The sequence below is a fragment of the Trichechus manatus genome, unplaced genomic scaffold (genome assembly GCF_000243295.1).
Source record: "Trichechus manatus latirostris isolate Lorelei unplaced genomic scaffold, TriManLat1.0 scaffold00104, whole genome shotgun sequence".
NCBI lineage: Eukaryota > Metazoa > Chordata > Mammalia > Sirenia > Trichechidae > Trichechus > Trichechus manatus.
Genome location: NW_004444040.1, coordinates 8,211,011 through 8,229,302, shown reverse-complemented (window position 1 = coordinate 8,229,302; position 18,292 = coordinate 8,211,011). Strand labels below are relative to the sequence as shown.

General features: G+C 40.8%; 2 protein-coding genes across 2 annotated transcripts in view; one reads left to right on the top strand and one right to left on the bottom strand.

Moving 5' to 3' along the window:
* Positions 1–8,191, top strand: part of PAK5 (p21 (RAC1) activated kinase 5) — a 208,306-nt gene extending 200,115 nt beyond the window's left edge. Inside the window, exons 7-9 of the mRNA XM_023737566.1 lie at positions 1,463–1,588; positions 3,322–3,456; positions 5,952–8,191. Coding sequence (XP_023593334.1) covers positions 1,463–1,588; positions 3,322–3,456; positions 5,952–6,107 — 417 coding nt within the window. The 3' untranslated portion in view covers positions 6,108–8,191. The remainder of the gene's footprint in view (positions 1–1,462; positions 1,589–3,321; positions 3,457–5,951) is intronic.
* Positions 8,192–15,984: 7,793 nt separating this feature from the next.
* Positions 15,985–18,292, bottom strand: part of LAMP5 (lysosomal associated membrane protein family member 5) — a 16,510-nt gene continuing 14,202 nt past the window's right edge. Inside the window, exon 5 of the mRNA XM_004383083.1 lies at positions 15,985–16,163. Coding sequence (XP_004383140.1) covers positions 15,985–16,163 — 179 coding nt within the window. The remainder of the gene's footprint in view (positions 16,164–18,292) is intronic.

The following is an 18,292-nucleotide window of genomic DNA, read 5'->3' as shown; positions in this document are numbered from 1 at the left end:
ACTAATCTTTTCCTTGTATCCTGTTCTCTTCATTCTCCCTTGCTCCTGAAGGGGTGAGACCAGTGGAGTATCTCAGATGGCTGCTCACAGGCTTTTAAGACCCCAGACGCTACTCGCCAAGGTAGAATGTAGAACATGGTCTTTACAAACTGTGATATGCCTATTGAGCTAGATGTTCCCAGGGGCCATGGTCCCCACAGCCCTCCGCCCAGCAATTCAGTCCCTCAGGGAGTTATCCAGAGAGTTTTCACTGGTTGATTTTTAGAAGTAGATCTCCAGGCCTTTCTTCCTAGGCTGTCTTAGTCTGGAAGCTCCCTGAAACCTGTTTAGCATCATAGCAACATACAAGCTTCCACTGAAAGACAGCTGGTGCTGCACATAAGGTGCATTATCCAGGAATCCAACCCAGGTCTTCTGCCTGGAAGGTGAGACTTCTACCACTGAACCACCAATGCCCACATACCGTTGATCTATAGGAAGTCTTAACTTCAAGTCATTCTGAACCATTGCCCAGTTGTGTTCTTGGTATTCTGTTATCACCATAAACAGTAAATGACATAGTAAACTTGAATGAGGCCATCTGAAGTTCACGCCAGGTGATCGTTGCCAGGAATCACACCTCCGAGAAGGCGAGTCCTGGGCATCTGTAACACCGAAACTGGCAGGGTGCCTGACACTGAAGTATGTTCTTAAGTGTATTCTTAAGAGGACATGAGGACTGTGCAAGAATTATCGAAGCTTTTTAATTTTTTTGTTAGGATAATCTCTGAATAAATAATCTATGTGTATACTGAGTTACCGCGATGACCACCTTAAATCCCTAATTACTGAGGGCTGACACCCAGTCTTTGTGCTCATATCTCTACTTGCACTGAAGTTCACATTGGCAGCTTCATTCATCATGGGCAAGGAGAAAACAAAAAGAAAGAGGAGGCAATACTTAAACTGGTATCTCTGTATCGTGTAATAATGAAAGTTTGCAACATTTCAAGGACAGCAAAGATGCTGGTTATTTGAATCATCTCACAATACATAGAAACCTAAATGTGTTGAACACAAAAGACACCAAACTGTAGTAGTTTGTACCAAAATCACATTGATAATAGCAATTTATTTACACTAAAACAACATCATGTCACATTATATGTAGATTTGAGTTTTAACGAATTTGTTGTTTTGAGTGTATTTACTCTGCATATTTTTGTTTACTTGTTTGTCTCATAATTTTATAAAAGATATAAGCAGCAGGAATTTAGACATTGATAAATCAACCCTGGTGGATCCATGAGAAATTTTTCCATTAATATTGATTGTGCCTTTCTAATAAAAAGATGTGACCAACCCTGCCTCCAATAATTCCAAAGCCTGTTAATGAGACTATTTTGCTCTGAGCTTAAGACATTCTGTGTATGTATTTCTATATCTAGCAGACAGTATTCTAAAGTTATTGCGTTGTTTTCAGATAAAGTTATCTGACTTTGGTTTCTGCGCTCAAGTTTCCAAAGAGGTGCCAAAGAGGAAGTCACTGGTTGGCACGCCATACTGGATGGCACCCGAGGTGATATCTAGACTACCTTATGGGACAGAGGTAAGGGGGTAACAGTCAGTTTGGAGAGGTGTGGCCTGGGCAGGCTCAGGAATGCAGTGGTTTTGAGTCAGCTATGAACCACAGGAGACCTGGGTGATGAGTTTTTCAATCTCACGCTTGATCCCCACTCACTAGACTTGATACACAGTGGCTTGTGGCAGAAGGGAGACTGGCCACCACTGAGGATATGGCCACATTTACTCAGGGGGCTGTTTATTGGGGTCTGTAATGGACAGAGCTCCATGCACAACACTGGCGGAGAGTCACTCAAACGCGGATCCGTTCTCAGTAGTAAAGAGGTGCATGAAGCAAGGCAATGCGATTTGAAAAGTGGTAAGATATGCACAGAGGACCAGCCATGGTGATTCAGAGAAAAGATAAGAGGGTTAGAGAAAGCTCCAGAAAATAGAGGTAATATTTGAATGAGCAGTTGAGAGAGAAAGGTAGTTTTCCTTTTAATAAGGTATTCCTGTAGAAAAATTATATACAAATATTATAACATATTAAAAAATCTGGCATAGTTTTGATTTCCTCTGGAAAGGAAATAATCATATCTTTTAAGGAGTAGAGCTTGTGAAAGTGAGGGGACAGAGAGAGTGGAGAAAAGGCAATCTAGGGTGGAAAGAGTGTGAGTAAAATCTCTGAAACACACAAACGTACATACATGTGGAGGCCAAGAAGTTCATTTCGACTTCTAATCAACCCCACAACAGAGGAGTTTTCCTCTCCCCCTTTTACAGATGTAGAACTTCTACATTCTTGTACTTCTACTTCTACATGTAGAACTTCTACTTCCAAACATTATGGTGCAGAAGGTGATTCTAAGAGAGGAGAACAATGGTAACAGGTAGTGTGGACCAATGATCTATGGAGAGCAGCATAAATTGAGTAGGCTCTCCTCTGTTTTCCATGTCTGCCTGACCTTGAATGAGTAGTGAACTTGTTTTTCTTACTGTGGTCCCAAGAGCATAAATTCTCAGTGAAGGTCACTGCAAGGTTTATAATAGCAGTGGAGCCAACAGATAAGAGGTGTAATGAGGCTATAATGGGAAGTGACTATAACTGGAAATTTATAGCACAGCTATGGCTTTTCATTGTCCAGGCTTCTCATTCTTTACCCAGAAAGAATTGCTTGTCATCTCTTCCTCTACTGTTCTCCATTCCTTGAAAAAGGTTTTATAAAACAAGGTTTTGTGCATGCTCCTTTTAAATGATAAAACGTAAAGGAAAGAACTTCAAAGAGGGGGAGATAGAACTTTTTTAAAAAAAATCAAATTAATAAAAGAATCAGAATATATTCTACACTGTGCTATGTAGCTCCTTGCATTTTGTTATGAATGTGTGAAAAAAAAATTCCTTATTTTCTTATGGTTTAAGTGCAACTTTTTTCTCTATGTTAATAATATAAAACTTTGGATATTTTTCACATCTGCCCTGAGAGGCAGTTAACTAAGGAAGTTAACAGGGTGAAAACTCAAGTTCTAAACAGAAAGTTAAGATACTCATTTATCCCAAATTGGTAGAAACTTCTTTGACATTGTCTGTAAAAAGCAAAAGAAGACCATTAGCAAAACCTTTTTAAGCCAACCAGCCTGTAGACCTGTATTATGAATTTTGAGAGGTTACAAATACTACAATTAATTTCCGAATATGAGTCTGTTGGGTTCCATAAGCACATCCAACATTTCAGCATGTTCTCCTTGCCTGAAATAACCAGTGGGATGTCCTAACAGGTGGACATCTGGTCACTTGGGATCATGGTGATAGAGATGATCGATGGCGAGCCTCCCTACTTCAATGAGCCTCCACTCCAGGCAATGCAGAGGATCCGGGACAGTTTACCTCCAAGAGTGAAGGACCTACACAAGGTGGGAAGTGACATCTGTTGCTGAAGTTCAACATAGATCTAGAATTTGTCAGCCACTTCGTTGTTTTAAAGACTGGCATATTTCATCCAGGCAGTAGATCCTGGTTTACAGGCATGGACTTTGGAATTAGAGTCACTTGGTTAGAGTCACTTGGATTCAAATCTCTGCTCTTCCTTTCCTTCACTGGGAAAGTGATTCAGCCTCTCTGACTTTGAAGTTCTACATCTGTAAAAGGGGGAAAGGAAAACTCCTCTGTTGTGGGGTTGATTAGAAGAGTAAATTAGGTACTCCACTCAACATTCATTCATTGAACACCTACTGCATGCTGGGTACTGTTCTAATTGTTGAGATATTGCAACACAAGACCCCAGATTCCTTGACTGTCCTAGAGATTACATTCTAGTTGGGGAGGTGGATAATGAACTATAAACAAATGCATGAATAAAATACTTACAGAGAGTGGTAAGTGTGTGAAAAAAATAAAACTCTGTGATGTGATGGGAGTGTGCAGGGGAGGGGCTGGGAGTTAGTCTAGGTTGAAGAGGGAAGGAAGACCTCTCTGAGCAGGGACCATTGAGCAGGACCTGAATGGGAAGAAGGAGCCAGCCCACGCAAAGATCTGGGAGAAGAATGTCCTAGGCAGAGGGAACAGCAAGTGCAAAGGCTGTAAGCCAAGAACAAAGGCCTGTGTGGCTGGAGCAAAGTGAGCAAGGGGAAAAGAGTAAGACATGATGTCAGAGAGGTAAGCAGGGGCTAGATCATGCAGCACAGTGAAGGTCATGATTATTATAATGCATGTAAAGGACCAAGTGGTGTCTTTCCTGTTTTCCAAACATTGTCAACTATAGCCAAGCTCAGGAAAAGGGAAAAGAAAAAAAGGATGCTCAAGAGTCACCACTGTGGGAGGAGCCAGCTCCCTGCAAGACTTGCTGAGAGGTGTCATTTCTGCAGAATCGGTACCATAAACATTGACACCCACACACACCTGCTTTCCCATCTGCATCATGACAATGAGAGGATGTGAGGCTGCCTTTTGGAGGAAAATAGTTGGCAGTGGTAGAGTCTCCTTTCCCCTCACCCCTAAATCTGAGGGTAGAGCCCCAGTAAAATCACCCATAAAAGTTGCGTGAACTTGCAAAAAACGGAGACTGCTTAAACCAAACAGGACATTGAAATTGTAACTGAATTGGACTAAGTTTTAATAATGAAAAGTGACTAACAAATCTATGGTATCACAATAGATCCACACCCAATAGAAATGCGTATTGATGTTCTTCAAAGCCATGTACAAGAAGGCTCTTGACCATTTTAATCATAATGGTCCAAAAAGTGGAAGGCTCCCAAGGCTGTTCCCAAATGAAGAAATAATGTGTGATATACTTCAACAGTACACAGCACTGAAAAGGAAAAAGTATTGCCACACACATCAGGGATGAATCTCAGAGACCTAATGTTTAGAGAAAGATGTGGGACAGGAAAGAGTTCATACTATACAACTCTGTTTCTATAAAGAAACAAACACAGGCAAGACTAATGTATGCTAGTAGAAGTCAGCATAGTGACGACATTTACAGGGGGAATGGGTATTGAGGTAGCCTCCTAGAGTGGTGGAAATATTCTATATCTTGACTGAGGTAGAGAGTAAATATGTATAAATCTATGTAAAAGTCGATTGAGCTATACCCGTATACCCATTGCCATCGAAGCAATTCTGGCTCATAGCGACCCTATATTTATGCACTTGAATGTGTATAAGGGATATGTTGAAAAAGTAAATTATTAGAAATGAAAGGAAAAAAATGCTATCTGTGTCAGATATCCTTTAGGAAGCTTGCTTCTATTGTAAAAAAGGGGGATTCCACAGAGCCTAGATGGTTGCAGTTATTAGCAAGATAAAACTATGCTATGTTTATACCACACTTCATAAAAGCTTGTGTGTGACCATGCCGGAACGTAGTGAGCAACCCATAATAGTTGCTGTTGTCATTACTGGGAGAGTCCCTGTGGTGAAAACAGTTAACGCGGTTGTCTGCTAACCCAAAGATTGGAAGTTTGAGTCCACCCAGAGGCACCTTGGGTGCCTGATAATCTACTTCTGAAAAATCAGCCATTGAAAACCTTATGGCGCGCAGTTCTACTCTGAAACACATGGGGTCGCTGTGAGTTGGAGTCGACTTGATGCCAACTAGTTTGGATGTTTTTTATTATCATTATTATTACCATTATTATTTTATTTAGTAAATGAGTTTTTATTCTTAGCTGAACCATAATTAATCCTGTTATTTCAAGCTTGAAGAAGGTAAGGAAAATGTCATCTGTTAAAAAAGGCAATGCCTTGTTTGGCTTCCACAACATCTTTCTCCTCAAGGTGACTTGCTAGAATTTGATGTTGTTGATATAATGACTTTTCTAGGACCTAAGTGGGAAACCATTTTAGGGGACCTGGGTTGAGTTTCTGTGTTAGACTTCAGCATGAAATCTTTGTCTTTTGACAGTTTTCTTCAGTGCTGCGGGGATTCCTAGACCTGATGTTGGTGAGGGAGCCCTCTCAAAGAGCCACAGCCCAGGAACTCCTCGGACATCCATTCTTGAAACTGGCAGGTCCACCATCTTGCATTGTTCCCCTCATGAGACAATACAGGCATCACTGAGCAGAGGATTCACATAGGTGAAAGCACTAGATGAGGACATGAGAATAATTCAGGAGAACATGAAGAACCCATGGACCACTGCAAAAGGCCTGTGCATTCAAGACCCGCTTATTGGTGGGACAGTGTGGTGACCGGCAGGGTTTGACAGACCAGGGCATCTAATTGTGTCTTAAACAGGCATCTCTCCACTAACAGCTGGCGAGGTCATTTGAAGCACGGCTTTACTAAGTCATTATATTTTTCAGCCCTTCATCCAGCAAATCAGAAGGACTCAGTACAAACTCCGTTATGATATATCCTAGCCGCAAGCAGGGTAACACATAGGATTTTCTATTTCAAAAGAGTACTTTTCTGTCAAAAAAAAAAAAGAAAGAAAGGAAAACAAAAAGCACTTTTTTCTTAATGGTAGCAGTGTAATGTATTTTGCAATGAATTTGTAATTTTTCTGTACGATAGTTTTGATAATTTATAGTACTTTGATGTCACGTAGCCATTGTATCAGTTGAAGTAATACTTGTTTCCTACCTAGCAGGAGTTTGAACAAAGCCTTTCCTACTTTTTTATCCCTTTCAGAGAACCAACGACTCTTTAGAACCTTTGAATACTGAATGAATCTCAATCACCGTCAGCTTTAGTAGACTCTTTCTTATTTTAACAAGTGTCTTATATGATGGAAGAAGAATTAAGAGTGATGGTGATGGTGGTGCACGTTTCATTTACCCAACCAAAAACATAATAAAATAAAATTTAAGCCACAGTATAACCACCAAACTACTCCTTGGGATGAAGCTAAATAATTTGAAAAATCTCATTTTTCTTCAAAGCTACTAGTAGCAAACCATTTGTTGCATGGCAGGACGTTCCGCCTAGTGCACTCAAATGGGTGTGGCATCCCTTGTGGCCAAATTTCCCTTCCAAGGAGCAATTTCAGTGCTAGAATCATTGGACTTACCTCCCCAAATTGAATGTTTCAAAGAGGCCGTGAAAATTCCAGTCTCACAAAAGGAAAGGAGAGAGAATGGGGCAAGATGTTTGGTTTCGTTTGTCGCTGTTCTGAAAACTGTATGCTAGCACACCAAACTCTTGTCTATTTACCTTTGTACTACAGTACTAACTGCTATTGTTCAAGTATCGTGCTGGAAGTCTGAACTGACTGTAGAGAATGAGTTACCAAGGGGTTATTTTACCAGGTATGACCTGACTTCAGTTGTGACCATGTTTCAGTGTGTTTCCGACATAGGAGAGTTGTGCTGCTGTCTAGATCTTCTTGAATGTTGATAAAAAATGAATGACTACTACAATACATTTTGTGTTGCTTGTTGGATGAATTTGCATGTTAACTGTAGGCCACTATAGATTTGCCTTTAAAATTCTGGAAGAGCTACATAGTCATCATTAGTTCCTATTAATTGTGCATCAAACAAAAGCCATTTTTTACCAAACTGGAAAACCAGAGGCTTTTCTTAATGACTTGATATACTGTAACAAATATGAATTTAAATTTGTGAACATGCTCTGGTTGCTCTAAGCATAATTAAGAATTTTTGTAATGAATAGGTTGCTAATTATTTATTATAGTTAAAAAAAAAAGGGGGGGGAAAAAAGGCATAAAATGACCTTCTACTGATTAGATTTTCAGTTTTCCCAAAACTGGAAATGCCTCACCATAAATAAGATCTATAAGTTTGTTTCCTAAAACTCAGCAGATCAATGTTTTATGTAAAATATTAAAATACTAATAGATGTGTAATAAACACAGTCTAAATCCAGAAAATTGCAGTTCTAAAAGTTCATGAAACAGATTACATTAATTAAAACAGGATTCTGTAGAAGTAGAAAGCAAAATAAAGGAAAATCTTTTTTAACCAGAACAAATATTAATAACCGTTGCAGAAAATAGTGGATTTTGGATTCCAAACATTTTTGACAGGGTAATGGAAATTTTTCTGTAATTTTCTTATCACTGGGTATTTTTTAAAGCATTCATTGAGTTTACCAAAAGTTACTGTAGTTTAAAAGGTTTTGTGAGCGCTACCTACTGGCAGAAAACGCACTTGCAAATAAAAATAAATGTTTGCCTTTTCCCCATTGTCTTATTGAAAACTCCAGTGATTTCCTGAATTTTTCTTGAAGAAAGTTTCCTTTATAATCTTGAGGAATGCAAATGAGTTTGTATGAAATTACATGTAGCATCATGATAACACAAAGCAAAGACAAATCTTTCCATCCCTAGAGGTTACAAATAGCGTAAGACTATGGTGTAGACACCACCGTTGAGAACCAAATTATTCAATTCTGGATTGCCAAGCTCAAGGAGAGCCAGATTCATGGCTAAATCTCCCTTTCCACTTCCCTTTTCCAAAGATGCTGAACTGATCTGAGGACTTTTGCCAACAAAGGAGATATCAAAGGACCTGAGTTAGAGAAGGTGTAGTTGAGAGAGCTTTCTGATAGCCTGGAAGACAGTGTTGGGCCCCTTTGCCTCTATGGATGACAAGGAAGACATGAACATGTATCCCACGAAGTTGAGGAGACACTTGTATATGGAAAGCCCATTTCTCATCTTGAGATTTCTGAAGGCGGTAACTCTCAGGAAATAGCCTAGGAATGCACAATGTGAAAGGAGGCAGTATGTTGTGTGCCAGGGAAGACAAAGATGTGGCAACCTCTCCCCACACAGGTCTCCACAGTCTTTGGAGGGCACGGAAGGAAATACCAGGTTCCTTTGGCTGTGCTGGATGGAGCATGGAGAGGGAATAGGGAACATGGGGCTAAACTGAATGAACTACTTAACCAAGTAATGGGATGCCCAATATAGAGAGTACATTGGAGGCATGAACTACTGGGGGGAACTAAAGGATGAGATGGCTGCTTTTCTGCAGTGAGTAGGATCCTCCCAATGGAGGGGTCTGGGTGGAGCTGAACCTTATTCTGAAAACCAGATATATCATCTACACCAAGACCATTCTCAATAGCAGAGGCTGAACCTAAATGAGACTCAGGCACCTTACCTTCCCCCAACAGCGTCCCCATGGCAGCTGAGTACCATCTAGGTAACCAAAAGATTCCTCCCCTTCTACTCCTCATACACTTGGGCTATGGGTTAGTGTGAGACCCCATGATTTGGGGGAGGAATTTAGGAGAAACAAAGGGGGAATAAGAGAGCATACCATGTCTCCTGCCACTACCTAACCACTGCTGCCTATTTCTCTTTCTCTAATGCAAGCTTAGCCTGAACAAGGGAAGGGAGTGTTCATTTGAATTAGAATGAGATTGATTTTTTTAACTGGATTAGACAGATGGATCAGACTGAGTTATGGTTGTGTCCCTATCACCCCCTTAGAGGAATACACTCAGTAGCAATTACTGGAAAGATAAAATCATTCCACAAAGTTAACAACTCAATAAGTTCAGACTTTTAGGTCAGACTGGCTAAATGAACAGCACTGTGTCATTGAGGAAGAAGTAATGAGATTCCAAGCAGAGAAGAGATTGTCTGAAGTGGTTTCAAAATGTACAAGCAGGAGAAATTTTGGGAACGTAACAGAATACAGTAGGAAATCCACATTGTGCAGGAAAGTTGGTCAATTTGAGCCGAAGCATGTGCATTTTGAGTTGTATTTTCAAGTCAAATCAATATATTACCTTAGTGTGATAATACTTAATTAGTAATTCTTAGTATGGGAATAATAATACTTAGTAATACTTAGTGTGGTAATACTTAGTTTTCTGCCAACAGACTCTGACAGAAAAGATTTAGACACAAGTATTTTATTTAGGAAATGATCCCAGGAAGCTCAAGTGGCAAAGAGGAGAAGTGAGACAAAGAAGACGGAAACCAAACCCATTGCCATGGAGTCGATTCCGACTCACAGTAACCCTATAGGACAGAGTAGAACTGCCCCCATCGGATTTCCAAGGAGTGGCTGGTGGATTCGAACTGCTGATTTTCTGGTTAGCAGCTGAGCTCTTTAACCACTTCACCACCAAGGCTCCAAAGAAGAGAGAGAAGTCAATAAAATGTGTATTAATGAGCGGGATACCATGATAGGCAACTGGGGCTCAATCCCACGGGAGACCTTGTAAGAGACACTCCTAAATTTTCCTTCTGGAGGTGCTGGGGTATTTATCCACCATCATTGAGTGAGGATTGCTTCTGAAACATCAACTCCCAGAGCTTCCAGCTCGCCCTGCATATGGGCAAAGGTTGTTCCTTCTGCCAAAGAATACCCTCTGGGAGAGAGACACGGAAGCCATTGACATATACAGGAGCAGTCAGTAAATAAACTCCAGGAAGAACCAAGGAAAGATGACTGGGGCCCTGGCATCGTCTCCTGCATAAAGAGATATGATTAAGATCAAAACTAAGACTTGAAAAAATTGATGAGTTGCTGACTTCTGGATCAAAATATCCTGATTTAAAAGTAAAGGGATTCCTTATCCTGAAATGTTCCTCTAGCCTGGATGTGCACAGAAAAATGGTTGTGTCAGAGGTAACCCTTCTAAGATACACAAGACTCCTGGATTGTGCCCTCCAGAGAAAGTTTTCCAAGTGAGCATGGTATATTGGGAACATTTTGCAATCAAATTTTATTCTGTCTTTCAGTGATCTTATGGAACTTAACCTCTTTCAACCTCAGATTCCTAGCTATAAAATGAGAATGATACACCCTACATTAGTGAGTTGTTCATTCATCCATTCATTCTTCTTTTTTCATTCAATCACCAACACCTTTTATATGGTCATTGAGATGAAGCATCCAATGCTCTAATGAAGCTATTTGCTCAAGCTCACATGGAAAATGCTTTCATGATTATGCCTCATCATGGCTAGCATTTCTGAAAACTTAAAGCTAGAAAGGACTTCAAGACTTGCTATGATCCTCCTTAACTTAGCTAACCAAGGCCCAGAAGAGTTAGATAAAGCTAGCATGTTAATCATAGTACCTGAATAGACACCCCGCCCAACACACACACACACACACACACACACACACACACACACACACACACACACACACACACCACACTAGAACTTCAGTTCCCTGAGGGTAGGGATTTTCGCCTGTTTCATTCACTGGTTCACTGAAGTGTCCCCAACACTCAAAGCAGGGCCTAGAAAGCACATGATCGGGGATAATAAATGCTTGTTATATCATTTGTCACATAAGCCTTTGTGACAGTGAGGCAGGAAGTACCCATCCTTCCCCAAGAGGCAAGCTGGCAGGTCTAGTCACTTTAAACGGGGTTCTTAGCCTAATTTTGCACCCTGGACCCTGTTGGATGTCTGAAGTCTATGAACCCCTCCTCAGAAAAATGTTTTTCCCTTCTCAGAAAAATGTTTTTCCCGTCTCAGAAAAATGTTTTTAATTGCATAAAGTAAAATGCATAGGCTTACAAAAGAAATCAATTAAAGCATAGTTATAAATTTTTTTTTTTACTTTTGTGGTATAATGCAATAGCAAGACCTCATGGTGGTCCTAGTAACTACCATGATTCCAAAGTGATGAGTGTAAATGAGTTTTGCAACATCTTTGGCAAGCGTTGTATAATATGAAAATATCGGTCATTTCTGTTGGCGACAAAGGCACTGGTCCTGCTTATACAACAATTGCGATTTGATGCCTGAATTCATAACTGAAGGAAACTCTGCTTTTCATATGAGGTTAGAAAAACTAAAGATGTAATTTTTTCCCATCCCGGTTCATGGATTCCTATTCCTTCCTGCCCCCTATGCCTACTCCCCAAACGAACAAACCCCCAGGCAATTTACTGAGGGGGGAACCCCTGCATAGACACATACTCTGAATTCAAAATACACTGACACAGAACACTGTGGAACCAGGTTAAAAACCCCTGCATTAGACCCTTCAGATCTTACATTACTCCCTTGTTTGGCAGGTGTTATGAATTGAATTGTGTTCCCCAAAAATATGTCTTGTAAATCCTAACCTCTATGCCTGTGGTTATAATCCCATTTGGGAATGGTTGTCTTTGTTATGTTAATGAGGCAGGATTAGCATAGGGTGTATTTTGAGTCAATCGCTTTTGAGATATAAATGAGATTAAACAGTGGAGAAGAGATGAGGTAAGATAGATACTAAGACACATGGAGATCTCCAAGAAACCACGAAACAAGCAGAAGAGCACGGACCTTCCCCCAGAGCCAACAGAGGGTGAAAGGCTTCCCTGGAGCCGGCACCTTGACTTCTGACTGCTAGCCTCATAAACTGTGAGGAAATAACTTTCCATTTGGCAACGCCACCCACTTGTGGTATTTCTGTTACAGCGGCACGAGATAACTAAGACAGCAGGTAAAAATTGGAATATACGTGTTAAGTATTGTGCTGGAAAAATGTCATTAATAATACCTTTTATGGAGCATTTCCAATGTGACAAACACTGTGATCGTTTAACATTTAACTTTTAACTTTCTTGAGTCCTCAAACAACTTTGCAAGGATAAGGAAGTACACACGATTTTCAGATGAGAAAACAAACACAGAGAAGCCAATTATTTGGCTAATGTTGCACGTAGGTAAATGATAGGTGAAGCATCTGGGGCCAGAAGTTTTCATACTTTAACCTACATCAGCATCACCTTAGTATAAATGCAGATTCAAGAGTCTCACCCTAGAGATTCTTAATCAGTCTGGGACAATGCCATAGAATTGACATTTTTCAATGCCCCCAAAGAATGATTCTGATGCAGGCTGCTTCGAACTGCACTTTGAGATACACTGATTTCAAGCTGTGTCTTTCTGGCTGAGGCCACTTGGGAGATTGTTCCAGGGAAGCATTTGGGCCCAGCACCAGTTTGGACTACCTCCCCAGGAAAACAGGCCCGGGTGTGAACACAGCACGATGCCTCCACCAGGCGCTGCAGGTCATCCCTACATCTTTCCTCCCATTTCTCCACTCACGGTTCTCTCTCCACACCCATGCTTCTTTGCTACTTGCAAGTTGGCTTCAATAAGAGCAAAGATTGGGCAACTGGCGAGAAGACAGTGGTTACAGTTAGGAGGCCCAGGGTGGAAATTGAGTCTGCCTTGCCCTCGGAGGCAGTTTCACTAGGAGCTATTTCCTGGGCGTGGGGTGAGGGATGAGTGGAGATCCTGCAAAGAAACACACCCTGAATTTAAATCAAAACTCACCCTCCCTGAAAAAGAAATCTGCATGTGGTTCATCTGGCCTGGCTTTTCCAGGCAGGCAGATCCAGCAACCAGACCCAGCATCCTTCTGTGCCCAGAGATGTTTATGTTGAAAGACCCAGTAAAAAAGAAAAATGACAGTTAATGGGGTAATTGAGCATCTGTGGTTTATGTTTGTGTTCTTTCTTGGTCTCTGAGCTTGGGAAACAAAGCAGATAGATGACCCATTGCCACAGCTGCATTCTGGTCCAAAATGTGGGACAGTAGCAATGGGCTGAGGCCCAGGGTTGAGTTCAGTCCCTCTGGATACCTGGCCCTCTCTCTGAGCTGGGAGAATGCTGGGCACGGTCACTCCCAGAGGAGATTGCTCCTCCCATCCATCTGGGGGCCCTCTTTATTTTGTTTAGTTGATAATAGAGGTGAAGTCAAGGCTGAGAGAAATAAGTCTAGGTGCAAAAGAAATTTGGCTGAGTTTGCGATCTGATTTTAGAACAACTCAATAAAGATGACCTGATGAATAATAATAATAATAACAATAATAGTAATAATAATTTTTGTCCATACCGCATATGACAGGCAGAAAAGTCACTCTTAATTTGAGAATTAAGAAATTTGGATTCTAGCAAAATTTAATTAGTCAGCTTAGACACCGGGATGTTTTCATTTTGAAACGAGCCAGGGCGCTCTGTTCTTTCTCAGAATAACAGGTTTATGTGTGTAGGTTTTCTTGTCATTTCTTCTCCATGGGCTTGAAGCTGTCAAGTTCAAGTTCACCACCATGTCCCCATACTGAGCGTGCACTCAGTAGGTGCTCAAAACTATTTATGGAAAAATGAATGAATGACGATTCCAAAACGAATCATGAGTCCTATGTGGTATGAAAGCAAGTTAAAAAAACACAAGGGACTTTTCGGAAGGGTGACTCAGACAGGTTTAAGATTTTTTTTCTGAAGGGCTTACAGAAAGGAATGGTAACTCATTGTGAAATCCTAGCTGCAGCTAAGTGTTCACGTCTCCCCAAGTCCTTGGATGGTTCCAAATAAAGAGTATGAAAGTTTCAAAACATACATGGGGTGCTACAAAGGAAAGGGCTGGCTTAGTTTGCGGCCCCATGATCACAGATGCATAAGAGAGTGAACTAAGTCATCCCTGGAGTGGGTCCACCGGCCCTCAGTCTCCTTTTCCTGCTGCAATATCAACTTTATTGAGGAACTGGGGATTATTCCTCACTAGTACCAGGCAGGAAACCTGGAGGTGTAGCAGTTACATGCTATGGCTGCTAACCCAAAAGGTTGGCAGTTCAAATCCACCAGGCACTCCTTGGAAACTGTATGGGCATTTCTACTCTGTCCTATAGGGTTACTATGAGTTGGACTTGACTTAATGGCAATGGGTTTCGTTTTTTGGGGGTTTTTTTAGTACCAGGTAGATACTGAAGAAAGAACACGTAGGGAAAAAGACTGAGGTTGCTGGAGCAGTAAACAAACTGGTAATAGAACGTCAACTTGCTGATACTTATCAAGGTTCGCTGGGATAATGAATTTGTGAGGATAAGCCGCTGGCAGCGGTTGAGTTAGAGAGATGAACTCATGAGCTGCCTGTCATCGAGTGGAGATTGTGTGGGAAGGTAGGGGGGTTTAGAAACTGAGTGATGTTCAAAATGTACATTTCTCTAGGAAGTTTCCATAAATTATATTTTAATTCAAATAGACCTCAATTGAAGCTCCCATGTTCAATCCAGCTTTTGAATCCAAAGTGAAATGCCAAACACAAGACCAAGAAGCATCTTAAAGTGGTATTAGACCACTCATTCAAGAGGTAACTGTATTAGAAGTAAATATATTTGCAAAATAAATCCACGTTTCTTTACTTGGAAAAGCCAACTTCCCCCTATTGCTTCCCTCCCCTTCTGAGCTTTTCCTCTTGCTAAAATGAAAAATCCACCTTAATCATTGCCCTTTCTCCTCTAGACGCCAAAGAAACAGTTTTGTTTTCTTGTTTCAAGAAAGCAAGCAAAAAGTCAGACAGTAGTGTATTTTAATTCATTTGGAAAAACAAACTCACATGAATTGATTTTTCAGGTCCCCTTACCTGGACCTGACACATTTATGAAGTCCACATAACTCTGCATAGTTACATTAAACGGGTTCTTGTGCTACAAAGTCACTGAGTGCGTAGAGCAGTGAAACATTCCCAAGACAATCACTAGACATGCAGAACACCAGCCAGAAGCATGGGTCACTTTCAGGGGTCTTGCTGCAGGGAGCATGAGGCTGTATTGTGTATGCGCTAACAACTGTGTAGGGCAAGCCAGCCGTGTCCGAGGGAGAAAAGCATCCCCTCTGCCTCTGAACCTAAAAGGGTTTCCTCCCAAAAGAAGTGTGTTTTCAATCCCTAAACTCCCAGTCCAGATATCCCTCCAAGTTGTGGGTGTTGCCCATTGGACAGTCAAAGCCAAACCACCATGAGCATGAAAGCTAACTGAGCTCCTCATTCCCCTCCCCCAGCATGGAAGAAAGCAGCTACCATTCACTCCATGAATCCAAAGGAATCCCCCCATCCCTGGGTTTAAGCACGGATGCAGGCCAAGCAAGCCTCGAATACCCAGGCCTATTTGATTGCAGCTATATTGGTGTATCTTCATGTACGAGGTGGAAAAGTGCTTTTGTTTCTCTACCTGATCCAGCTGGAGGAAGGAGGGGCCGAGGACTGCCTGCCTAATGGTGCCTAGCCCATGTGCTTGTATTGCGATCGGTCCCTAGGGTTCTGCACCTGGTTAGCAGTCATTTTGTGGTGGATGTGGTAAATAGCGAGCGTCACCACGATGACCAGACCCAAAATGAGCCCCAAAATCAAGGGCAAGCTCTCCTCCAACTGCTCCCGCTCGTCCACTGGGCATTTATGCTCTGAAATGGGAAAGAAGGAGAAAAGTAATAAGCTCCTGTTGAAATAATCTGAGCCATAAGTCCTCCTATCAAAACTAAAAGGGAAAGAAGATGAAAAGATTTCTCAAGGGGAGATTTATTTTTTTCAGAAATATTTTCCCACCCAACCCCAAGGCTAAACTATGTAAAATTTCTGCATGATATAAAATAAAAATGCATCAGTATGACTAGGGCAACATTCAGATATCTGGATTCTTGACAGATGTGAACCAAATATCCAGGTGATTTCTTTGAATTTTCAGTGTTTCAGCATTAGAAACAACCACCATTATTTTTATTGTTGATTTAATTTTTTTCTCTTTTTATTGAAGTATAACATACACATGGAGAATTGCTTGCAAATCTACAGCTTTTAAAAAGACTGATAATACCAAGTGTTGGCAACCATATGGAGCAACTGGAACTCTTATATACCACTGGTGTAAAATGGTACAACAACCTTGTATTACTGTTTTGTAGTTTCTAATAAAGACAAACATACTCACCTACCTTAAGACTCAGCATTGCGTTCCTAGGTATTTACCCAAGAAATATGAAAACATATAGACACAAAAAGACTTGAACATAAATGTTCATAGAAGGTTTATTCCTAATAGCCCCAAACTGGAAACAATTAAAATGTCCATCACAGTAGAATTGATAAACAAATTGTGGCATATTCATACAGTGGAATATTAGTCAATTATAAAAAGGAATGAACTATTGCTTCATGCAACAATACGGGTGAATCTCAAAAACATCACGTTCAGTGAAAATTTCCAGACAAAGAAGAGTACATATTGTATTATTCCATTTATATGAAGTTCAAAACTAAGTTTACAGTGAAAGAAGTCAGAATAGTGCTTACATGTGTGGAAAGGGGCACAGGGAAGTTTCAGGTAGCATGGAAATGTTCTGACTCTTGATCTGTGTGATGGTTGCAAGTATGTAAAAATGCATGGAGCTGAACACTTAAGTTTTGTGCATTTTAAGGTATGTAAATTATACTTCAATTTAAAAAAAAAAAAAAGTAAACGTAGAGCTCAGTGGATTTTCACAAATGAATGCCCCGTGTAACCTGCATCTATATCAAGAAAAAAACATTACCAGCACCTCAGAGCTGATTCAGTTTATACCCTCCTAAAATTGGGAGCCCTGGTGGTGAAGTGATGAAGACCTCAGGCTGCTAACCAAAAGGTCAGCAGTTCAAATCCACCAGCCGCTCCTTGGAAACCCTATGGGGCAGTTTTACTCTGTCTTATAGGGTCGCTATGAGTCAATCAACTCAATGGCACACAACAACAATAACAAAATTCAAGACAGTTTACTAGCCCTTGTAACTCCATTTTTAGAAGGAACCGGAAAAACAATTCTTGGGAAACGTTTTGGCGGTCTGAGAGTTTGTAAGGTTGACCAGAATTGCATTTCTAGAAACCAGACCACATTTGCACAGGTTCATTTGCTTTGTATGGGTAATACGCAGCCTCTTCACTGAACTTATGAATCCAAACTGGAGAAAACAAGTTTTATGTATCTCTTCATAAAGACCACATTTTTAAGGCAAAATGACCCAGTAAACATTTATTGAGCACCTACTGTGTGCCAGCCTCCTCCAGGGTCCCTGTTGACACAGCCGCTCCTCTCATCTTGCCTGAGAGCAGCAGAAAGGAGGAGCGTTAAGTCCTGAGTCCCAGGAGTTATTCCTCCTTAATAATAGTAAAAATCAAACCAAACCTGTTGCCATCGAGTTGATTCTGACTCATAGCCACCCTATAATAATAATAAATGCAAAATTACACACAAATACACAGCTTTTAAAAAGCTGTAGACTTAACATTCTTGGCTCCTAAGTTAGCATTCAGTTCTAAGCATCAAGAATATCTCATTTAATCCCCATATGAGGTAAATACTATTTTTATACATAAGGTAACTGAGAGGTAAAGAAGCTAAGGCTAAGTAATTTGCCCAGGGATAAATGAACCTGTGATCTGAACTCAAACGGCTTAACTCAGCAGCAAGTTAGGGCAGCACTTGGCAGACCGAGCTCTTGGCATCAAAAGGCTACAGAATAACAAGGCGGGGCTGGGAGGTAGGCATACCGCATACTTGAT